Raw genomic sequence first — 25380 nt, forward strand, 5'->3', positions numbered from 1 at the left:
CAATTACTATGCTAAAACACATCTCCATAATACTTCAGATGGGAGCTTGGCATTTCATCAGCCCCTAGAACACAATCTTAAAACACCTTTACAGCTTTTTAATTCACAGTTCATTAAGACCATATTCCAATTAAAAAAAAGGCCAAAAAACCACCACCAAAACTACATGTCCTGAGAAGTATTTAAGATGTGCTTCAAATTCAGCTGGTGCCTCTGCGTTTCCTTAGGCCTGAACCACGTGCTCTGCTTGGCAGGACAGCAAGACACAACAGAAATATTTCTATCAGTCATTAGGAACCTCTTTTTCTTCTCAGATTTGTTTTTTCAGGCTCTGAAGATCCCAAAGCAGACCCTTGCTGTGCCAAATTCTTGCTGCGTGTCACCTGCTTTCAGCTGCACAGGGTTCCCACTTGACTGAACTCAAGAGGAGGAAACAATCTCAACTCAAAGCCAAAGCAATACTCCCAACTTTTACATTTTTATTTTAAAAAAGTGTTTAAGGCATTTGGAAACTTGCTTTTCAGAACAGAAGGAAAGTGATATACACATACTGGGAAACACTCAGTGTGGAACAGCATCTGCTCCCTGTAATCATAGTTACATCAAGTCTCAAGGAAGATCATTTTACATTACGACTGTGGGTAGGTACATATTCAGAAGTCAGAAACCATTTATTTTCCAGATATTTTATCATTTCAGTAGACTAGGCCAGTGAAGGCCAAGAGAAGGGAAATGGTAAAAGTCTTCTGTAAAACTGAGGAAATGACTGGATAGGAATGCAAATTATTTGTCTGTATGTCATAAAAAAATTGCAACAAAGCCTCAGATCCTTCTAGATCCAGTCTCCTTTTCTAAATGTGTGGCCAGCTGTCTCTCCCTCATTTTCTTTCCTGTTGAGAAACCCTACCAAAATGGGACACAGAAATCAAATGACAAAAACAGACTTTCTGACATCAAATTACAAAAGAGAAGTGTTAACTCTTCCCAACTGGTACTGGAATTGCAGCAGGAAGAACCTCTGACAATTTATTACTAAAAATTACACACAGGTTTCTTCCTCATTTCTACTATGTATTCTTGTCTAGACAGAGATGAGACAATGTGAACATCACATAGTGTTTGTAAGAAATGGACAGCCCATTTTCACACACCCACTCCCTTCAAGTTGCAAGGCAAACCATGAAAAATTACTTCTACATCTGACACAATATTGGATGAATTGCTGCCAACACAATAAAATTAAGTATAAAATGCTTGAGGGGAAAAACCAGAATACCTGAGGTTTTTAAAAGCAGTATATCTTAATACTTTTGAGGTTCTTAACCCCACAGCACTTTTGTATAAAATTCAGTGGAAATTATATAGACAAATACTGATTTTCTGACTGCCACAAAAGTAACTATGCAAAATAATGTAGTTGACAGTCCATGCATTACTTCATAGACAACAAAGTGTCAACCAATAAAATGTCATCCTGCTTTTTAATTAACAGTGAACAATGTTAACATTTAATAAATAAATAAACAAACACTTAATCAAAGTCTCCCTACACTAAGTCAGAATAGGGATCTTTAGTGTAAGCATACCACAAACCAGCCATTAACTTTAAAGAGAAAACATATTTTCAGGTGGTTTCTTGAGGGTTATGGTGAGTATCAGCTGACAATTTTGAAAAGCAAAAGTGGTAGACCTAATATTTCCACGAATACTTTTAAAGGTAGCTCAAAATAAAGAAAATGGTGAGCTAAATCCTGATTTAAATTCAGCCTTGCTTTGTAACCAGTGATAGAAGCAATCACTATTAGAAATGCAATAGCTATCCACATCAAATATCTCATTCAAATTGGTTACTGCATTTCTACTTCCCAGAAATCCTCTTTCTTAATACATTTTGTCACAGACAAAGCTATACTTAGCAACTGAATGCCTGGGAAGTGCTGAAAACTATAAATATTCTGTTCTAGAAAATTACAGGTTCTATTCCCAGAATGTCATGCTCAGCTAACATAATAAGATCTACTACATAAGATAATTTTCAACACTCAAAAATTATTTATCAAAGCTTCTTGCTTCCCCAGCTTACATAAGTGCAAAGAAACACTCCAAACTATATTGATTAACCACAACTTCAAGATATGATAACGGGCTGAGGTTCATTGTCTGGGGGTTTTTGCCTTTGTGTTTTTAAATACAGGAAGTGACTTCTCTCTGTTCTGATTTCTCCTATTTGTGAAGCAATGCAGTTCTGTTGTGAGAAGATAAATACTCAGCGACAGGAGAGTGCTCACCTTCTGGGCAGCACTCAGAGTCTGCTCCCTTTGGCTTTCTGCAGCTGCACATTGCTCTGCCTTCTGTGACACCGAGGAACATACTTCAAAATCTGTGTGTCCCAAATCCTGCAGGTATTGGTACAGTGGGGAATTCTGAAAAGGGAGTTATAAAAAGGAGAAATAAAAACAGTGTTACAAATCGTTCCGTGTTTCCCACAAAATGCCACTGTGAACTCAGCAACCACACAGCGAGCAATGAACGGATTGAGAAATGGAAAAAAAAAAAAATAGAAGAAGGCTTCTGCTCTCTCCAAAGATGGTACTAGCATTCTGGCTTAAAAAAAAAAGAAATTCCACCACACACAAACAAAAACCAACTCAACTTTTAAAAGTCCTGCAAAACTAATAACTTACAGTCATTAATAAAACAGAAAAAGTATGGAATTCTGATCACCAGAGAATAGTGATATAGATAAATATCAGATCATACAGAATAATGATCAGATATTTATCTAGAGATCTGTGAAATATCTTCTTGTTATCTGCACCAGGTATCTAAATTTACTTAACTCTTATTTTTCAGTTTACAACTACATATATGGCAGTATCTAGGACACATTTGATGAAAACAAAACCTAGGATAACTCCAGTTCTCCAGTTCAGGACACATAAAGAGACTTCATTTTTAAGAGAAACTGTCAGCAATCAGTCTGATACAGCCCAGTTAGACAGGGATTAATTTTGACCTCTGAAAAATGTTATTAACAAGAGTATGCAAACATTAGCCAGCTGCATAAAAAGAACACCAACATCTTAAGTTAACATACTATCAACCAAAATACTGTATATAAAAAGTAAAAACCTTACAGTAAATAATGCACAGTTGTGGAGGCCTGCAGAAACAACCACCTACAGAACACCTGCCAGTAATTGTTTCACTGACTGTCATTAACTTGCTGGTGCAAGTTGTGATGGGGCCCACATAACTCTGACTATGCATCAACACAGCCAAATCTCAAATGACTGCCATGAAATAAAACTTGGAAGCCATCATGCATACCAGCTGAATAAATTAACTTGTTACCTTCAGGAATTTTGTTAACCCTATTTTTATTCCCTCTTATCTATTTAAGGCATGCAAAGTCATACATTTGTTTACTCTGTTTCAGTTACTCACAACAGATTCAGCATCCAGTCATTACATGAAACTTAAATATTCATACCAACTCACAGGTACAGACAATCACACTCACCCACAATAACAATGATTGTGCAAAACACTAGGATAGGTTAATGACTCATTTCCTTGTAAGAATATTTCCAGTGTGATGACACAATCCTATGTTTTCTCCAAGTACCCCTCTTCCATGGTTGAGCACTTTTTCAAAATGCATCCAACTCTAATTAAACTGTGCCGTTCTGGACCAGCTGTTTCTCTCTAAGTAGAACATGCTATTTTACCAGAACTCCTTAATTAAAACGGAGGAGAAAACTTAATAGACTAGAATACTTGTTCTATTTAAGACCCTGTGAAATTCACTTAATAACTTCAAGACAAAACTGAGAATATGCACGGATATGCATAACCTTGTCTTCTTAAAATGGCTTCCAGAGCCAGGCTGTGCACTGCCAGCACACCTGGAACAACCTGCACACCTCCACACAAGAACTTCGAGGGTAGCATGGAATTTTCCCCATTTAGATGAAGACACAGACAAAGCAGTGGGTGAACAGAGATGTTTTCTTCAAAAATCATAGTTATAAGGCTCGCTCCAGGCAGAACTTCAAGGAAATCATACCTAGGCTCTTGGCAAACCTGCCCATCATCTTGACCATACTTGCCATGAGCAAGGCCAGCCATCATATAACACATGACTGTTCTTGTACTTTATTGGCACTCACCAACATACAGACAGCTGGCAAAATAACCCAAAAATAACAAGGAGGTTTTCTACTATTATCTTTGGGTGCACCTTTCTTTGGGGTCCATGATGAGATAATTTTTTTAGAAGTTGATCAAGAAAACTGGTCTATTGCTGCTTAGATTAGTTCCATTTCCTTACAAAAATGGATGAAGGAAGGCAGAATGAGAGGCAGAGACAGACAGAGATTATCCACTGAAAACTGAATTATCTAAATTTTGGAAAGCTATCACTAGTAAGTGCAATATGGCATAGATGTAAGAATGCCCAATTCTTCTGGTTGCCTAGCTACGTTATAACCTTCCATCTAACTGTAATTAGTAGATTTTCTACTCTACAGAAACAGTAAAAAATACACCATCTCTCCAAACGTTAATGAAATTTCATACTTCAGCCCCTAGCTAGGAAGAATAGTTTTATTTGTTCTTGTAATTAAGGTAGAATATGGGCACCTTAGTAGTTTTACATAAATCCCTTCTGACTAATTCTTAAAAGGCTTTTACATGGTCTCGTAATGGGTAAATTTACACTTTTTTATCCCTCTTCAGAACTGGAAATCAGTTTTCTGACTATTAGCTTAGGAAATCAAAATTAATTAAAATTTAATGTGAATGTTATTCCTTTACTTAGATAATGGGTCTTATCTTTCAGTTGGGTCTTCTCTTTCAGCTTCTCAGAAAGTACTCAGGCTACAAAATCTTCCTCTAACAGATTTCTTTGGCTCCACAGGCTTTGTCTGTTCCTTCTTTCTAAAATATTATTAGCAGAACTTACTTGCATATTGAAAGAATCCTGTATTTTTATAAACTTCAATGACCAAGAACTATGCTGTGACTAAAATTCCTTATGTAAGTAAAACCACAATTGTTCTCCTTTCTGAATCCATTAGAAGCATGCAAGATGTGGGTAAAGAAAGCAATGAATAAGAATTGGGCTGAGGCCCTTCTGAAATTAGATTATTAGGAATCTTAAACTGATCAGAAAAATCATCATTAAGAGTGAGGTCTCTTGTGTAGCACAAGCAGCTTCACATTTTACTTAGAAAAATCTGAAGATTACACTCCTATTAGAAATACTACAGATGGCATACATACATTAGTCTATGCTAACATAAACCCACACTATTTATTTATTTATTGTATTTCCTACTAGCCTGTCACTTGCAAAGCTGTGTGGTCTGTATAACTCATGGTTGCCTATGATCAAAAGAGGAAAAAATGGAGGATGTCTCCACCAATCTAGAGATAATATCTCCCATGACATGTAAGTAATGTCTAGAAAATCCATTAAAGCAATTTTTACAAGTCAAAGGGTAGATTTTATGTGTGGCCATTCATACAGAATTTCCAGTATTATCAAGGAATCAGAAAATTATTAATTATGCTACAATTGCAATGTGATACCATTAAAATATCCTATTTTGTATACTGTGTTTCAGTACAAGAGACAGAAGTACTACACTTAATGCTTACGAAGCATGTTTCATCCTCACAAAGCTCTAAAAGCAATAATTAAATCTCATAATGTGTCTTACGTATCACAAATTATAGCTCTAAGTTTTTAGCTTAGATCCTTACCCAAACCTCTCACTCCTAAAAGCCTTCTTTTCCATAAACAAGATTGCAGACCTGCACATATTCTTGAACATGCACTTCTAAATGTGAGAAAAGTTCCTCAGTTTCAACTCCTGCTGTTGCTCATCAGCACTGTCAGCTCAGCTGCCTTCACCTACAAATATCATGATAATATCAAAAAATACACTTCTTGGTTGGGGAAAATAGGAGGCCTCTGCCTTGTTTCCTCACAACTTTTTTGCCCAGAATTCATACATTCCTTCTTACAACAGTCCAACACTAAAAAGGAAAAAAAAGCACAACAGCTTTTACATTTCTGCATGTGATGTAAATGCTACACTTTTATTTCAAGAAATTCAGGATACACCAGAAAGTTTATCCTTGCAAGCAGTAATAGGTGGTAATTAAAAAAAAAAAAAAAAAAAAAATTAGACCCATGAAAAAGCTTGTACATTAGAATGTAAGGTAAAGGAACAGCAAGTTTGTTTCAGTGGATGGCACGAAGAGGGAATTTTAAATACAAAATCTCAACCTCCTATTAATACAGCGTATTATTCTAGAGGAATCTATTCCAAGTACTTTTGAATTTTTACTTTTAACCACTCTCAACTTAGATAATAACTAGAACCATTAGTATTACTCCCTTTTGACAGTCAGGTTTGTTTATTTATTTCTAGTTGTCTTTGGCAGAATGACATGGTAATGAATAATGTAAAAAGTAGAAAGGAAATTTTAAAAAATAATTAAGCTTATTATTATGTTACCATCATACTATCAGTTACTGGTAGGAAATATTATCTAAAGTAATTGATACCAAAACAAGGTTTTTCAGCAATATGTTGTGTTTATTTCAAAAGCTTCCTCCAAGCTGCTACTGCTTCTTATAAGTCACTTTCTGAGACACAGGAGACAGGGATTACATTTATGGCCAGTGCATTTTTAAAAATTATGTTAATTGTCCAAAATGAGTGCTGGAAATGGAACAGTTCCAGAACAGAGAGAAGACTAAAAGCCATTCTTCTTTGGTGTACTTTATACAGATTATATACGAAAAACCTTGTTAACAAGTGAAGCAAGATAGAAACAGCTGATGTACTGAGTAGGAACATGGTTTTTCAAAGTTTGAAGAATCAGAGTTTTCTACAGCAGAGACCAACAAAAAACCCACTTATCTTTTCAGGACTTTCTAATTCGCTGTAGTAATACTGCAAAGTCATTCAATTGTAACTATTTACAGTACAGTATAGGTTTATCTAAGCTCCTGTTAACAGAATCAAGAAAGAAAATCCTTTCCTCTTCATTCACAACTGCATGAGCATATTTATTTTAGATCCATACTGCTAAAAATTATTTCACTCACAAACACATGTTTAATTAGAACTCCTTTTTTCATTGCTGAATGCGTTTGAGACTCATTCTAAACCCAAGATATATTTTGCAGGATTAAAGAACAGTCCACTAAATTACTGTGGGTCTTTAACAGTTCCCCAATGCTTATTTTCACAGAGCACTGACCTGGGTTAGGAAAAAACATCATATAAACTGAAGACTAAGCATTGTGTCTGCAATTATGTGACAGTAAAAATAGAAAAAAAAATTAAGGCATACATGAAAATATAATCAAACATAGCATTGCCTACTACTATGTGATGGAAAGGCTGTATTAACAGAAAATTCCCTAGTCTCAGAAAACAGTTTGCTTTTGATAGATAAATACTCAAATACTTACATCTATTACAGCCTTGCAAGCACAGATACCACACTTAAATATTTGAGGCATTTTGTGTGTATTCTGAGAAAACAAAACCTTTGCAAGCACATATCAGAGACTAAGACACTCTTAGCTTTTATAGCCTTGTTACAATAGCAGCTGAAAATCAAAACCACACCCAATTATTTTTGCTGATGCATCATGAAGTAAATGACTCAGGATTTCTCCAATAAAGACACGGGCTTCCCTCACCCACGTTCTTTACTACGACACAATTTGCCACTTAGTAGCTAATTAAGCAGATTAACCTTATAAGTAGTATTTAATGACATTGAACAAAGGCTTAAAGAGCTCCTCTTAAAATATGGATGTTGTTCAAAGCTGAGGTTTCCACTATGTCAAAAATACTATGGAAGCTTAAGCCACCTCCAAAATAACTACAATTATGAACTATCAGTTTAAAACCCCAAAAGATTAAACATTTCTACCAGAATGACAGCAATGGCTAAGGTACGCTGAACAGGTGGCTAAACTCAGAACAAATTACCAGTATTGAAATCTTCCCCTCTCTCAAAACAGATCTGAAAAAGTTGAGCTAACACTCACAGACAGCGCGATCTTTGTCTCCTGGAAGAGCGTATTCCATTTTTCTCTTTGGTACTGCTGCCATGCACCTGACAGAATGTCGCCCACCTCCCCGTTTCTTTCTGCTTGTCCCTCCAGGATGATCCGAGATGAGGATGAGAAGAAGCTGTCAGTGTAACTGCACCTGTGTCCCTGCACAGAGGCATTTTCCTCACAGCATCAGCGGATGCAGTTTGAAACTTCCCAGGATCATGCGATTTCTCCTGACTAATGTGGCTTTCTAACTGGGAGGAGGGAGATGAAGATGACAGATTGCTAAAGGCTTTTAAAAAGATGCTGCTTGAAAGAATTATTGCACATTGATCTCATATTCAGCCATTAATAAGACTTTCCAAGCAGTGGTGTTTAAAAGCCTTGGTCATATTCTGCTGGCTGGTAACCACCTCCTCCTGAGCCCGACTGACAAAGAGCCAGGCGCTGCTGACACGGCTAGTATTAGACAATGACTTCAAGGCAGCCAAAGAGGCATTTAGATTTCCTGTTCTGCTCTCACTGCCACAGCAGCACAGACCTTGGTTTCTCCAGCACTACTGTATCATCTGCTTTACAAGTAGGCTCTGAGAACTACTTTAAAGCTATGAATCTATTACTGTTCCCAGATATTTTTTGATGAACAATATCTTGGCCAGTGTCAGAACTCGGTGTTTGGGGGTGGCATGGGGCTGGGTCAGGGGAAGTTTGGGTTGGATATCAGGAGAGAATTTTTCACCTTGGGGGTGGCTGGGTACTGGAGCAGGCTTCTTAGGAAGCGGGCCATGGCATCAGGCCTGTCTGAGTTCAGGAAGCATTTGGAAAATGCTCTCAGGACCATGATGTGATTATTGGGGTGTCCTGCATGGGGCCTGGAGTTGGGCTCAATGACCCAGCTGGGTCCCTTCCAACTCAGCATATTGTGTGATTCCATGATATATGTACCTATTTTGCATAGACTCATGTGTCCTCAAGAGTTTGGGAAGTTTTACAGCCTGTGTATATTTCTGTATCACTGTATCTCTGACACGGGAATTCTCTTTCCTTTGCATTGTACAGCAGGTGGCTGCACATTACTGCCATCCTGGAAAAGCATTAGAAAAAAAACCATTGCATACTAGACAAAGCACTGAAATTCACTGCGAGCTCTGCACTGTTTACCTATTCAAAAGTGGACCTGCAAATGCAGGTGAAAAGATGAGCAGGTCCTTGCTGACAGTGATAAAAAATACTGGAAAAACTGCAAGTAAAAGTGGTAAACATTACTTTCCCTGAACGACAAGGTAACAAGCCAGCCAACTCTGCACCTGCAGTTTTGGGTGGGAAGTCACTCATCAGACTAGGCTGATGACACAGCAATGGCTGCTTTGCTTTATACCAGTCACTAACTCACAGATTTACTCCTTCATTTACATTCAAAACTCAGTTAATTAAACTAATGCATCTGACTAGTAAACTAGTGAAATATTTCTGATACATTTTTGAAACCTCTTTAAAACATTAGCTCCAAATAATCAACTTATCTACTACAGATCATGTCAATTCTTACTCCTAATGACATGTGGCTGCAGCTCTCTTACAGAGAGCAGCAGGCACAACAACACACTGTGCAAACATCTTTACTGAAGAGAAAGGCATTCAAGAAACAAAAGACAGTCACATTATGAAGATTAAAAGAAAACTGTACTGAGCAATTCTTTCTATTCCAGTGTCTCAAGAAAGTTGATTCATGACTTGAAGCTGTAAGAGGAGTACTGCAGCATTAACCCTCTGTGCATGACTCCAGAGCAACTAATACAGAGGAGGATTAAAAAATAGACCTCAAAATTTACTCTGAATTATCATGTACTTTCATCTTAAAATTTTCTATTAAAAATAGTAATGGCAATATAGATTTACACACTATATGGTACATGTAACACTTTAATCTATCTCTTCTGATATCCAGAAATGCTTGATGAGTTGACTTGGCCTCTGCAACAACCAGACTGTTCTTTACATAGTTTTAAGCCTGCACTTTATTTTGTTTTCCCTGTGGTATCACCTGCTCCCAGTCATGTGATGAAAAGGAGCACAGTCTGTCCTCCCCTTCAACTGAGCAAACCACTGAGAAGTAAAATATCTGAAACAGCCCAAGTGCTGGTACAGTACACTGCAATCCTCAGCACAGCCATCTCCCCAGGCTGCTTTCACATGGTCACTGTCATCTGCCATTGCCAGTGAGTACCACTTTAGAACACTGATGTTCTGCATCTTATGCAGCCGAGTGGTGAGATGGAACAAGGAAACAATCTGATAGGAAAAAAACTAGGATGGATTTTTTTTTTCCTTAGCCAAGTCAGTTTGTCTAATCAGTCTCCTGAGCTATTGTGCAGCATCACCCACAAATCCAGGTGCTAGCACAAAGAAGAGGATGGGAATAAACTGCAAAACAGGAGTGAAGCCCAAACACGTCTTCTGCCAACAGCCCACACTTCAGGCAGTCAAAGCACAGTCCCAAACCCAGCTCATTACAATGGCAAGTTGACTGTGGCTTTCACAGACCGTGTATTTAGAACTAGCTTTATATGAATGCATATGTAAAAAAATAAGAGTACTACATCTCTAGTTCACCCAATATTCAGTGAGAAAAATCCTACTAAGAGAGCATTACTGACAGTACTGTTGAAGGTGCATGAATGCTGGTTTTTAGCTTCTTTTTCCTAATGTGTGTTTGAGACATTATTTTTTAGAATACAGCGTTACAAGTCTGGTGCTTGACAAAAAATCCCCACTATTTTGCAAGTCCTAAAGTTTTCAGGTTTTTTAATGAAAGTGACTTAAAATTCTCATCACAACAAGAAGTTTCTGAAGTTAGATTCCCTGGGGCTTTCATTTATTTTTGGTTTAATTTTTTAAACAAAATTATTTTAGAACAGTTTATTTAGGTGAAAAAAGCATTTGTGAAAATATGTGACTGAGTGTTTTGATAAAAGCTCAACCTTTTAAACAGATGGTTTGCAAGGGCTCAGATAAGGATTTCAGCATTTAGGGATGCACCAATATTCTAAGAAATACCATATTTTAGACAAGTTTTACTATTGCAGGCATATAGAGAACACATCAGCTAAAGGCTGCTCTGTATACAATGTATCATGCTGGGAAATGGTGGTGCTTCTTCCTAGGAACTCTTTCCAATCTTACAGAAATCTGTGGATCAGAACATCACATGCATCCTCCGTGCCCCTCATCTTGGTTTGATGCCTACATAAGCAGTGATTTGTACGGAATTGTTTGGTCTGGGACTTCTACTGGGCCAAACAATCCCAAATTTAAAAGTCTGGAGTTACAGTAATGATCAGAACCTCTAGATCTAGAATAAAACATTAGATTCCACAGTGATACAACCATCATGACACACAGCCAGCGATTCTTTAACATGTTTTCTACTAGTACTGAAATAGCTAATGAATAGCAATATTAAGTAAATAATATGGACAGAACTGGTTGTAGGAATGGCACAAGACTCATGAATTAATTAAAACAATGTCTCAAGTGAGAAGATATTTATTTCCTAATTAAAAATTTTTAAAATGGAGATTTTATGCCAATGAAATTAATTCAGTATTGCACAATTGTACATGTACATAATTCTGATATAAAGCCTTGTATTTCAAACACTACATATGCAAAAGCCCTTAAAAAATCTAAGGTGGTGGCATGTTGCATGTGTCAAATTATATATTTGTGCACTCTGAGTAACTTTCTCCTAAATACACAGAATTAAAACAAAAAATAACAAAAGCCACCTACAACCCCTCTACCAGAACTGCTCTGACCCAGTAAGGATCACTTTCTGGGATTTCAGCAATGGTCTGGATGAAACTGAAGGAAGGAGCATCTCACACATGAGGCGAGCCTGCGAGAGCTGGGACTGTTGAGCCTGGAGAATCCTCAGGGTGGGTCTCATATCCAAAGAAAGAGTGCAAAGAGGAGAGAAATGGGCACTTCAGTGGTGCCCCGTAACAGGTCTAGAGGCAATGCGCACAAACTGAAACACAAGAGGTCCCCTTTGAACATCAAGGAACTTTTCTGGTTAGAGAGTGACTGAGTATTGGCACTGGTTGCCCAGAGAGACTGTGAGATCTCTCTCTATCCTTGAAGATGACCATCTGACCACGGCCCTGGGCCACTGATTCTACATGACCCTACTTGAGCAAGGTAGACCAGATGACCTCCAGAGGTCCCTTTCAATCTCAAACATTCTATGATTCTGCGAGCACAGCTTGAATATCTATCCAAAGGTTAAAAAAAACAAGCTTGCACAAACTCATTAAAATATAGGACAAATTACACAGCTGAAAACAGAAACTGGAAGCTGAAAATGCAGTATTTGGATCACCTTCATCCCAGTGTTCTGAAAGAATGGGCACAGGAGATAAAAGATGCAACAGAAAGGATTTTTAATAAATCTATAAACTCAAAAGCAGAAAAAATCCAAGCATAGTGCCTATATTTAAAAGGAGAAAAAGCAATCAAGAATATGTCACATCTATGAATTTGATCAAAAGCCAGCATGCTACTGAGAATAATTATTCTTTCTTGCAAAATTCAAAGACAAAGAAGAAAACAAATGATCATCAAAGAAGATATCGTGTTGGTTCACCAGAGGTAGGTTGTACCAAACTTACTTGACATCTTTCTTCGATAAAACAGCTAATTTTTACAGATAAAGAAAATGCAGGAAGTTTATGTCAACTTTTTACACTATGCTGTATGGTTATGGACTTTTGATACTGTGCCATATCAGTTAGGATAAAAAAGATTGGAAAGGAACCAAATATGTTGATGGCAGAGATAACAGTGGTCTACACTGACTGGAAAGCCATTGGATCAGAAGGTTACTAATGGAGACCATAAAGAATGAGTCTTTGGTCAAAGCTTTTGCATTTTTAAATGCTTTGATATTTGCCATAATTAAACTTATATCAAAAACCTTGCTAATGACATTTCCTGATAAGACCAAGTAGCATCATATATGCAGAAAAGGATTGAAACATAATAGAAAAAGAGTGGGAAGACCTTAAGTGGGTATTGATACTGGCATGCAATTTAAAAACAGACAACAGCAAGCCCTTACACAGAGGGACTAATAAAAACAAACTCTGGAAGCTGTTGGTAAAATCAAGGACACTTACAAGTGGCTATGCTGTCATATTATATCTGAGTCAAACTCTACTCCCAGGTAACCAGCACCAGGACAAGAGGGCATAGCCTCAAGCTGCACCACGGGAAGTTCAGATTGGACATCAGGAGAGTCCTTAACAGAAAGAGGACTTAAGCACTGCTGCCCAGGTAGCTGGTGGAGTCACTATCCCTGGAGGTGTTCAAGAAACAACTGGCCCATAGTCCTAGCTGACAAGGTGATGATCAGTCAAAGGTTGGACTTGATCTCAGAGGTTTGTTGGTAAAATCAAGGACACTTACGAGTGGCTACCCTGTCATATTATATCTGAGTCAAACTCCCAGGCAACCAGCACCAGGACAAGAGGGCATAGCCTCAAGCTGCACCAGGGGAAGTTCAGATTGGACATCAGGAGCGTCCTTAACAGAAAGAAGACTTAAGCACTGTTGCCCAGGTAGCTGGTGGAGTCACTATCCCTGGAGGTGTTCAAGAAACAACTGGCCCATAGTCCTAGCTGACAAGGTGATGATCAGTCAAAGGTTGGACTTGATCTCAGAGGTCTTTTCCAACCTAAACGTTTCTGTGATTCCGTAAATTCTAGAGACAGATAACTATATAAGATAACGGAAAATATTAGCTGATGTGCAAGTAGGTATGAAGTGGCCATGAATAAATTTCCAGTCAGAAATTAGGTGGCAGTTATAAATCATCAAAGTCCTGACACAGTCCCTCCACTGGCATAATGAAGCAGAAATTTAGCTAGTATGAACAAGAAGCTTCTTTAATTTATACATTAAAAAATAAAAATAAAACAAGACAGAGATCACATTGTCCACACAACAATAAAAAAGCCTAACACAATTCCAGTCTCATACAAATACAAAAAACGCTGAAAATTTGCAGAGGATCCCAAGATACACTGTAACTGCAGCATGATGGTCTTCCAGGTTTTGTATAAAAACTCATCTTAAGCAACTTAACATCAATCTGTTATCTTATGACCTCCCTTAATAAATTCAGATAGACACTAATAAAGAACATAATTTATTGTTCCTCCGTTGTTTATGGATTGTTTAGTACAATCTCCTCGACACTGCCATGGTTTTTAATTTGTCATGCTGCTGGCTAGACAAGCCCAGGCCCAACATATCAGGGGCACCTCTCTGTTTCTTGAGTTCTGTCCCTCCCCACTGTGTTTGCAGTATTTTAATTAGAAGAGCAACTGCTTGTAACAAATGCAAGAACTGAAGTGCTGGGACTGTTGAGTCAGTGAATAAAAATTGCTGGCTGCTGCAGGAATTAATTTATAAATTGGATAGAACATGGCAGCATTTAGTGGACAGAGTAACTGCCCATCATTCACTATTGTTCAATCCTGATGATCTGCAGTGGCATTTGAACTTGATGGAAAACACTGCTCTCCCACAGTAGGAATGTGGTGTTTGTGCTTCTTTGCCTTCAAAGATAAATTAATGTAAGAGATACTTGGATAGTGAGAAAAATTATTGGAAGCTCAGAAATATTTATCAGCAGGCCATCAACTGTTTGATGCTGCAAAATTTTTAATGTGGACACCTGTTATTGATGTCTTCAGGGACCCAAAAAGACATGCAAAAAATAACCTGGGCATAACCATCATATGGAACACATGAAGTAGACCCCATTTGCTTCCCCTCATCCTTTTGGGTGTGAGGCACATGAAAGACCACTTCTTTCCCGATGACATTTCTGTTAGCACACCACCACCCCTTATAACATCCATTGGTATCTTGCTGAAAGGAGCTCCTTATGCACAGAGAAAGCAGCTGTTCACAGCAACTAAGGTCTAAATGCTAAAAGCCTTCTTGCAACAGTGATTGCTGAAGAACATGGGAAGTGACCTACTGAGGTGCAGAAAAAATGTAGTTGTTTACCAGAAATGGCAAATAATTAAGGGGGAGTGGTAGGGGCCCAAGAAAACAAAAACACAAATATGTTGTAGCATTAACTATCCCAATACTTTTTGGCTCCTTGCCAATTCCCATCTCTGGCTCATGTGTGTGAAGTAGGCTCATAATTCTCTGTGGAGCCTTCATTTTAGAATAGCATGAACCCTGCTGAGTACTCCTGAAGATAATTTTGGTGTGTATTTCACAGTACCCATTTTTATGAGTTGGCAGCCCACCCAATTTTGTAGTCTAGCCAATCAGCCAACCCAAACAGCCTGTATTTGTCCTGCTGTTTCTTTTCTGATTTTATTATGATGTACCACAATATATGACAGATCTGTGTCACTCAGTGTACCTGGAAGTGTGTATGGAGATACACACACACACACGCTTGGTACAGTAATTGTATCCAAGAGCCTTTATTAGTGATGGAAGTCCTTTCCCAAGACACAAGGATAACAATGAAGAGCATATGCAAGGAGATCTTTTACTCTCTATGCAACAGAAATTTTCCAATCAAAACGGTAATTGCTGCATGAACTGGAGAACTGTGAAACTGTAAAACAAGTACCACTTTTACTGAAGATAGAAATGCAGAGGGCAGGCATTATACTTGTGAAATAAATTCTCACCACAGATTTATAGTATGAAAGGAAGCAATTTAATGTATCAGCAACATAAACAATAAACCTTATCATTAGGATCCAAGGTTGGTTGTGGATGAACACAAAACTTTGTGGTATGGACCAAAGACTAAAGACATACTGCTTACACAGCTGAGAAAACAATAACTGCTTATGTAAGGGATGTTTTGCATCCTGGTTGAAGGAGAAACCTTATTGCTATTATAACAATAACTAATTTTAAAGAAAGCCTTTCTCTATAACCGCTTTGTACACCTGCAACACCAGGTGCGCCCTCCATGACTATACTACTACACTGACCTGCTGCAAACAGAAAAGATTTTGTTACCAAGCCGCAACAGCTGATATATTTAGCCACTGTTATTTCAACAAGGCCAAGATGATATTGTAGCTCTAACAAGAGGTGGTATAACCAGACAGGGTTTATGCAAATCCAGAAATAACACAAACACTACGGAGATGAAGCGGTTTCAGTGCTGGCCGCACAGTTGCGGAAGGACACCTTTTACGCGAGTGACACCGAGTCAGAAGCAGAATTTTTTAGTTGTTTACTCGCTCTGCGCTGACCCCGCAGTCCAGCCCGGCTGAGCGGGCTCCGCTCCGGAGCCCGAGCGGCGCCCACGGGCGGCTCTCGGGGCACCCCCGCCGTCACGGGCCTCGCCACACCTCCCACCGCGGCCGCCCGCAGCGGGGCCGGCCAGCGCGGCACCGCCGCACAAAGGATCGCCCGGCCCCGCTCAGCCGTCCCGCCCTCGGCCTGCGCGGAGGGCGCGGCGCTGGCCCCGGGCTGTGTGCCGCGGCCGCGGGGTGGGATGCGGCGGTGGCGGGCGGGGGGAGCTGCTCCTGCTCCGGCTGCTCCTCCGGCTGGGTGGCGGCGCGGGGGAACAATGGGCTCCTTCTCCTCGGCCCTCAGAGGGGCCGTGGCGTAAGGGACGAGGGGAAGCGCGGCTCCGCGCCTGGGGAGCACCATGAGCTCCGCCGGTGAGTGCCCGGGGAAACTTTGGGGAGCGGCGGTTTCCGCCCAGCCGGCGGCAGGCGGGGAGTCCGCGTGCCCCCGCGGCCGGACAGCCTCGCCTCGCTCGCTCCGCCGCCGCGGGGACGCGGGGGTGAGGGGCTCTTGCCGCCGGACGGGAGCCGGAGCCGCCGGCGCGCTCCCTGTCCCGGCTGCGCCCTCGGCTCGCTCCGGGGGCAGCGCGGGGAGGCGGGCGGGAGCGGAGAGGTGAGGGGCGCACCCAACTCGGGGAACAGCCCTTCTCGGGGCACAGCCCTTCCCGGGGTCCGCTGCGGGCTCCCCGCACCCCTCGGCACGTCCTGCCCGGGGCTGGGGCTGCGCGGGCTGAGCCGGCTCTGCGCTCGCCGCCCCGCGTGTCCCGAGCGGGTCCCTGCGGCCGGGCTGAGCTCACGGCGGGGAAAACCTGCGGGGGGCCGGGCTCTGGCAGGAGAGCCAGCACCGGGGCTGGGGCTGTCGCTCCGTCTGACTCCGTGGAGCTGCGAGAGTTTGTCAGCTGCGGCTTTGCTTCGGGGATGTACCTGCCTTGGCCGGGGTCTTGCACGCAGGAGCCCCACGGGGGTGCTGGAAAGCGTTCGCTTCTGGCCTTTCCAGCTGCGGCTTGGAACTGACCTACTTCAGTGCTTTCCTTACCTTTCCTCCCCCGTTTCTTGACCGCTGCCAATTTAATGACTAAAAGAGCTCCAAGGCAAATTCTTGGTTCAGAACAAGAGCACCCCGTGTTTAAGGGAATTGCTCCCATCTATATTAGCTTGCACGGCGGTGTGCTAACTTAGCGCTTTTGTTCAGACATCTGTTAGAATAGTGGATTTCTTATCTGCCTGAAGACGAGAACAGGAGTCGTTTCTGCATTGAAAACATGTCGTGTAAATTATGATGTATTGGATGGAAACACAGCTAATTGTAGTGTTACACGGGAAGCAGCAAAGTGCTTCCTGTAAGGATTGGGGTGGTGGTGGGTGTTCTAAAGAAAAAGCAATATACAGTTATCAAGCAAAAATATCAACCCAGTTCTCAGTGTTTGCCTCTCAGGTATGTCAACTTGTTACTGACTCCAGTGTTAATTAAGTTATCCGAGCCCTCATATCTAATCAGAATTTACTGGAAAATGAGAAGCGATTTAATGCATCTTTCTGCTTCATTTAAAACATTTCCATTTTTAATATGTTTGGCAGAACTAATTTTGTTTAGATTTTGAAAAGCATGTAATAAAGCAGGTTATCTCTGCTTAACCAGCTGCATTGTATGTTCCCGTTTTCAGTAGTGCTGCTGATTGTGCAGTTCACGCTGATCTTTTAAGAGTTAAACAGCTGTGCACATAAGTGTTAGGGGGTGCTCAAGAGCTGGGCTGTTAAAATTTGATACGGTACTAAGTTTCAGAAAGTTGGGTAGATTTTCAGTACGATACAGTGATTTCAGGACTTTCAGATCTTAGGTGGTGTGACTAAATCAGTTTTAAGTGTACATTGTGGGGGTGTTTATGGGGAAGGTGAGGACAAAGGGGTTCTGGTGAACAAAGTAAGCAAAAGGTAAAAGGGATACTGAGGAATATCAGAAGAGAAAGTGGGACAGTTTAATGGCAAATCTAAATTTCAGCAAGTTTTTCAAGAGTGAGGCATAAAGAGTACTGGGGCAGAAGGAGGGAAGATGAGGGGTATTTAAGAGGGGATGAAGAGTATTTTGTGTGTGATGTATTATGTGAAGATAAAATACATGGGAACAGGTGAAACGAGAGTAGAGATTGATGATCCTTCTGACAGCATCATGACAGCTTTTGACATTTCAGTGAAGGAGTTCCTAGGCAGGGTATGAAAACGCTGAAGACTGCCACAAGACAGTTCTGAAGGTTTAATATCCCTCTCTTGTTAATGCTGCAGAACTTAGTGCCTGTGATATATAGGCATTCTTTATAAAGCTATTGCTCATATAAAAACAACTCCTGTATTTGAATTTTGATCTACAGAATCTATTTCCTTCATTGAAATTATTTAATTGTGAATTCAGTTCTTACTCTCGTTTGTGCTGTGTGAGCCAGTTTTCTGACAACTGGTTGGTAATACAGCATTTCTGTAAAAATGTTCTTGTCTGTGAAGGCTTCAGGTGGAACTTGAAGTGCTAGAAATCTTTCCTTCAGTTTGACTTGATGGGCCTAAGTGCCTCTCTTGGGTCTTCTTTTAATGTACCTTTAGGACAAAGCAACATGATATACCATCATCTGTATTGCTTTAGTTCTTTACAAGTAGCATTTGCAGGTGTATGCTTGATAGGCGGGGCTTTCTCTAAGAAATACTGTGCTATTTGAGGGGATTGTGGTATGGGGAGAAACCTCAAACACGGCTTCTCCCCAAAGGCAGAACTTCCAAAAGGTCTGAGATTGATAACCCAGCCTTAACCTTGCTCCAGTTTACCTTCTGCCTTTCTAAATAATGCAGTGCATATTCGATGTCTTGCTGTGTATCTCTTCTATTTCCTCTACAGAATTGTTTCAGTTGCATCTCAGTCCAGAACTGAACATCACTCCATGATGGAGTTCTGCCACAGCTGTGGCTTACGTGTTTTAAAATATATATGTAAGTCTGGAATTGTTGCAGCTAAGGAACTATAGCACTTTTTAAAAACACTTCTATATAATTTGAAGGTTATCTCATTGTAGTGATCAACCCATACGCTGGTTTCAGTCTTCACTTGCAGCTATACTCCTGCCATTGCTTTCTCATGCACTGCACAAGATATATTTATATACACACTACATACGTATGCCAGTGAATGTCCATTTACTCGTTTTCTGCCTGAAAGTATTATGCTGGTTTCAAGTATGTGCTTTGCCTTTAAAAGGAAAAAACAAAAGCTCAGAGTTATGAGTTTGACATTTATTATTTCTTGCTGAAGAAACAGTCCTTATATGTGAATCTATAGAGCTTGTTTAATGTGGGCAGAATGTATAGCTTAGGCTTGAAATTGGATTTGACAACAACAATGAGAAAAATGTATTTTAATGTCAGAAATGTAGTTCAAATGGAAAAAAACATAGCAGGAACAGAATAAACAAAATCAACATGACTTTTCCAATCAAACTTCATTGCTTTCAAGGATTGAAAAAAAAATGAGGCCTGCAGCGTTTAATGTCCCTTTAACCCTCGAATGTGTCAAGTCTCATTAGAGTTACTCAGCTCTGTCTCTGCATGTGATCTTAAAAGGTTGTTTATTCATCTCTTGTCCTTGCTGGGAAGTTATCCCTAACTTTCCTGTTTTATCTCAATAAGTCAGTGAACAGCCTAAGATTTTGAAATGGATGTTTTCCTTTCGCAGTTCAATTAGGATGTTTTCTAAAACTAATGGCTTGGAAACCACTAGTTTTCCCTTGTACCACTAGGGAAACCACTAGTTTCCCTTTAAAAACTACATGTGTTATCTTCCGGGATGTTATGACTCAGTCCTTTTTTTGTTTCTTTTGAGCATTGTGGCACCTGAGAAAATCAGAGCCTCTCCATAATGAGAAAATAAATAAACATTTGCAGGAAATAAATTAATGATCTCACAATACTTTTTTGAGGTGTTTACCTAATGAAACTTTCTTTTTGTAACTGAAAACAAAGTAATTGACCTGAAAAGCCTTGTAATGAGTCTTTAAAATTTAGGCTGCTGGAGAACAGGAGTTTTAGAATACTTTATCTGTTTCTTTCTGCAGTGTATTGAGTGCCAGTGCAATAATCTCTCAGCATATCCCAAACATAGCAGTAATTATCTTTCTCCCTACACGTTCATTAAAAGCCAGATTGGCTTTCTTGTTTCGAGACTCTGAGTTGTAGTGGTTTGTGCCCAAAATAGTCTCAGGAACAGCAAATTGGCTGTTGGAGCAAGCTCTTCCTTCATGTGAGAAAAAGCAGCACATTGATCTCTTGGTAGGTACCCTACAGGCATTGCATTATTTTCATATGTAGCTTACACATTTGCTGTATCTGAGAATACAGTGTGCACATGTAAACAAGGTGACACAAGAAAGCCAGTGCATATGTTTGCTCTAGGCCAGCTGCTGCCTGGTAACTGTTAGAAGCCCTTTCCTTTTCCTAGTGTGTGTGAAATAGATTTGTCAAGTAGTATGTGAAATGTCTGTAACCTTACAGGTGTAAAGGAATAAACTGCCATATATATTGTGTGGCAAGATAGGAGTATTCATATGACCAGCTTCTATAAAGTAGCTGATTTGTTAAATTCACACCTTTGCTTACCCTGTAGTAATTTGATTGTGTACCCTTTTCTTAAGCTTAGGCTGAGTTGCTGTCAAAATCTGATGCCACACTGATTTATTGTTTTACTTTCTTCCTACTGTTTTGTGGTTCAGAAGGAACGTTGCTTTAGGGTAGGCTGAAGGATCTTGCCCAGGTGACTTGAGATAGTCCCATGGGGCATCCTGAATACCATGAGGGGAGCCTCTGTTCATGTGAAGCATTGTAAGCAAAGGAATATCAAGTTATATCAGCTTGATAGTGCCTAGAACCATTTGTCCTCTTTTCATGGACAGATACAAATTAACATGACTTGTTCCTCTTCTTTTGTTGTTCCTAAATATGAAAGTTGTTAGCATGATCTCAAAGGTATTGGCATAAAAATTACCTGGGAAAAACACTCCTTTAGCAACAGTAGGGTTTATTGCAGAAGGGGTAGTTCCATTTGATTTTTTGCCTCAGTTCACCTTCATATATCATTGTTTCTCCTTGTTGCTATGTAGGGCAGAGAAGAGAACAAGAGATACGATTTTGAGAAGGATTTAAAGCTGAGTAATAATAATCCTCAAGATTGCATTATCTTATTGGCTTTTCTCTTCATTGTCATGATAGTGCATAGAAGACACACAAGTGTTTTTAAGTGAGGTCCTCAGTTGTCAAATTCTATCATCTGAAGAACAGAAATGGGCAGCACTTTGAGGTCAAAGGATTGAGAGTAGAAGTTGTTTCAGGATGTTCTCATCCTTCTCTGAAACAAACCAAACACAGAACAGGAGCACTTACCAGTCAGGCAATAACAAGTGTTGGTCACAGAGAAGATCAGCAGGATGAGAACGGGTGTTGCTTTTTCCTCGGCACGCTGAAGGACGTAATTCACCAGAGAGATAAATGTCTGTTTCTGTGCTGTGACCCGAAGTCAGGCAAAGAGCATGTGCATTGATCTGCACAGGTGGTGCTAATGGCAATTTGTTGTTAGAAAAAGAATGCCCTTTTAAATCTACTTTTTCTAAGGGGGTTAGGTGTTGGTATTTTTAAGCACTTTTTTTTCTTCAGCACTGAGCATGGTATTGGCTATTCCTGCATGAGCAGCAGATTTCCTGTTGGTGATGGCAGTATTGCTAGTCACTTTATTTATGGATTTCTTCCTTTGCATAGTCAAACAGGTTGGAGGATATCTCTTTGACAGTTTCTCTGGCTCCTAAACATTTCATCTGTTTATGCAAATCAAATTTCATATTTCTACTCAGATTTGCATTTATTACTGGAATCCCTGGATGCAGGGATTCTCTTTGAGAAATGGTTTAAGGTTGGAAGTGGGAGTGGGGAAATCATAGTGATTCTCTAATTTCCTGAGTATGACAGGCTGGAGAATACAATGTCCAGTCCAAAGTTCCCTCTGAAAATTCTACACATGTCAGAAAGTGAGTTTAGGTTCCCTGTAAGTGCTTGTGGCTCCACCACAATACTAGGTGAGATATTTCTGTAGTTACTTATCCTTCAGTTTTTATATGAATTTTAGAGCTTTGTTTCTAGTTTGAACATGTCAAACCTCAGTGGTCAGCTATGGAATCTCATCAGGGGTTAGGTGGGTTTTTTTTTGTTTTGGGTTTTTTTTGTGATTCAAGAGCCATCTGTTACCCAAAACCTTTTACATGTGTGTAAGTATATATTCTGTTACCATCTTAGTTTTTAAATTCTTGTTTAAATTAACCAGGATGATCTTCCTTGGGATTTGAAGCATAATTTTTAGACCTTGGATGCTTCTGTAGTTATTTCTGAGGTTGCTGGAAGGTGACATTGCATTTCACTAACAGTCTGGTAGGTGCTATGTACAGAAATATTTTCCACTCCCTTCATCTTTTATACTTAGCAGATTATTTACTGCTTAGCTTCAGACCTGCACGGAGCTCTCATAAAATAACTATGTCCAATGATTTCCAAACTCTTCAATTTTTTTCTCTCCTAAGCGTAACTGACCATCTCTGTCCTTAAGTGAAGAGCTAGTTCCATATGGCACCAGGAAAAAGCCCACTGTCCAAACAACTAACTATTCCATGCATTTGCTCTATAACATTTCCTTGATTATATTTATTGGTTTTTTACCTTGCTTTTGCTTGCCATTTAGCAAAAAGTCATTCTCATATGACTTCCAGTCATTCCTTACACCTTTATATATAACAGTTGCCTCCTACTTAGATTTTTTTTCTATTCTGGATGGAAAATTGTCCGTTTTAGAGCACTGTTATGTCGAACTGTGTTTTTCATCCAACAGTGAATTGGATTGGTTTATAAGCAACTGAAGTTTAATTCTCAATTTCTAATGTCAATCTACTATCATCCTTGTCAGCTGCTGTAATTTTTTTCTAAGTAGTTCACTGCTTGTATTCTTCAGAAACTTAAAGATATTTTCTTGAGGAAAACTACTGGTATGCATTCCCTTCTTGGAGTCTTTCCTCTCACATCACATTTATGTTTGAAAGGGCTCTTCATCACATTCCTTTCTGATGGAGCACTTGACTGCAGATCTGTATTGATACCGAGACTGTAATGTGCCTGTTAATACATTGACCCATATCTACTCTAGATGTAATGTGCAATCAGTTTAAAGCAGACAGTGGTGTCTTTATTATCCCACACAATTTGCTGGTCTCTTCCGTCTGTCTGAATGCTTTTTAACATTGAAGTAATTTGAAAAATTCTAGTAGGCTTCAGAAATCACGTTGAATTACACTTATTATCAGAAGTGAATTCTTCTGCTCTGTTCGTTATCCAGGTTTCTTCCACTGACTTACAGACTGGTCTGTTTGTTTTGCTTTTCTTTACATTTTCATGGTTTTGTTTTAATAAAACTATGGAATTTTTGATAGTTTATATTCAGGTAATGGTGTCACATCATAAGTTCTGAGTGTGCTCCCTAATAAATACTAGCTAAAAGCCCTGCAGAGTAATCTAGTTTGGTGGTATCCAAAATCTTAGGCACTCCCACTGTAGAGAGAGAAACTTGCAAGGTTTATGAACTTTAGTTTGTGTGTGGGAAAAATAATCCACAGGATATTGCTTACCTAGCCAGTGTCTAATCTCCTGTATCTTTGTCAGTCTGATTCTCTCACTTGGGCATCAGGAAGGGTTCCAAAGCAGCCTGTCTCTCTCCTGTTTCCAGGGAGCTTTAATAACTTGGTAAATATTACTGAACATAGCCCAGGTTTACTACTGTGTTGTGTTCTACGACAATCTGGGCATCCCTTCTTTGTTTTTCCACCGTGGAACACATGCTCCTTTATTGCCATCACTTCATATTCCAATTGAATAAGCTGTTGACTTGTCTGAAAGTGAGTGTACAGCTCTCTTTTGCTGTTCAGGATCAGTAGTTACCGACCTGAAGAGTTAATTTTATTTTTTTTTCCTAGCAAATTGTTGATTCCTCTCTCTGAGGGAAATCTGCCTTTAGAGGAGTTGCAGAAGGTGGGATAGCCTTGGCAGTAAGTGGTACTTGGGTCACTGTTGTCAGTAGCTATAGGGAGTTGTACCTTTGGAAAGAAATTCTGGATTCCCTCTTGTAAAATGTCTTAAATTGTGTCTTCCATCAGACACATCAGAGACTCTGCAATCACAGGTTAATCTCTTCAGTAATATAATGGGAGCAAGGACAGGCATTCTAAGTGTGGGTAGAGGCAGTCTGGGTACCATTTAGTGATTAATGTCCTAGAAAAACATGGTTTCACTGTTTCTGGCTCTTTGCTTAGAGCAGTGGCTTGCTGTTTAGGAAATAGTTGCAACTGAGGGCATCTGCCCCTTTTTTTTTTTTTAAATTTTTTACATATTTAGATTTCCTTCAAACAAACAAATCCCCACAAAACAAACCTCAACTTTGAAACTTCATTCTAATCTAAGCTAGAGATTAAGATACAGTGCATATCTGTAGTAATAATGGTGGTAAAACACAACCAAACACCAAACCCACATTTCAAAGGGAACAAGAAATCAATGGTCTACCCTATCTATTTGCATGTGAAACATTAACCAATGTGGTTTTTTGAGGGTGTTATTTAACATGTATATGAATTACTGAAAGTATATTAAAATATTGATCAAAATAGGGGTAGTAAATACAAACGTAATACATAAACAGCACGAGAAACTCGTTTACTTTATAAATTTGCACATATCAAAAAAATGCTCAAAGCTCTTAGAAATCTGAAAATATTCCAGCACATGAAAATGAATTGGTCGTAAATAATCTCCTGAAATATTCAGATGTTTCAGACATACTTTCAAAAAAAGCAGCCACAACACAAGCCAACAAAAAACCACTCTAAC

At 39.6% G+C, this 25380-nt stretch overlaps 2 protein-coding genes across 3 annotated transcripts in view; one reads left to right on the top strand and one right to left on the bottom strand.

Moving 5' to 3' along the window:
• Positions 1 to 8933, bottom strand: part of VEZT (vezatin, adherens junctions transmembrane protein) — a 45089-nt gene extending 36156 nt beyond the window's left edge. The window contains exons 1-3 of the mRNA XM_041474259.1: positions 8832 to 8933; positions 8084 to 8254; positions 2289 to 2423 (exon numbers count right to left, since the gene is read on the bottom strand). Of these exons, the coding sequence (XP_041330193.1) occupies positions 2289 to 2423; positions 8084 to 8254; positions 8832 to 8933 (408 nt within the window). The remainder of the gene's footprint in view (positions 1 to 2288; positions 2424 to 8083; positions 8255 to 8831) is intronic.
• A 7688-nt stretch (positions 8934 to 16621) lies between these two features.
• FGD6 (FYVE, RhoGEF and PH domain containing 6) overlaps positions 16622 to 25380 on the top strand; it is a 71807-nt gene continuing 63048 nt past the window's right edge. For both annotated transcript variants that reach the window (XM_041474346.1, XM_041474347.1), the window contains exon 1: positions 16622 to 16809. In XM_041474346.1, coding sequence (XP_041330280.1) covers positions 16797 to 16809 — 13 coding nt within the window. In that variant the 5' untranslated portion in view covers positions 16622 to 16796. The remainder of the gene's footprint in view (positions 16810 to 25380) is intronic.

The sequence above is a fragment of the Pyrgilauda ruficollis genome, unplaced genomic scaffold (genome assembly GCF_017590135.1).
Source record: "Pyrgilauda ruficollis isolate IOZ18807 unplaced genomic scaffold, ASM1759013v1 scaffold32, whole genome shotgun sequence".
Lineage (NCBI taxonomy): Eukaryota > Metazoa > Chordata > Aves > Passeriformes > Passeridae > Pyrgilauda > Pyrgilauda ruficollis.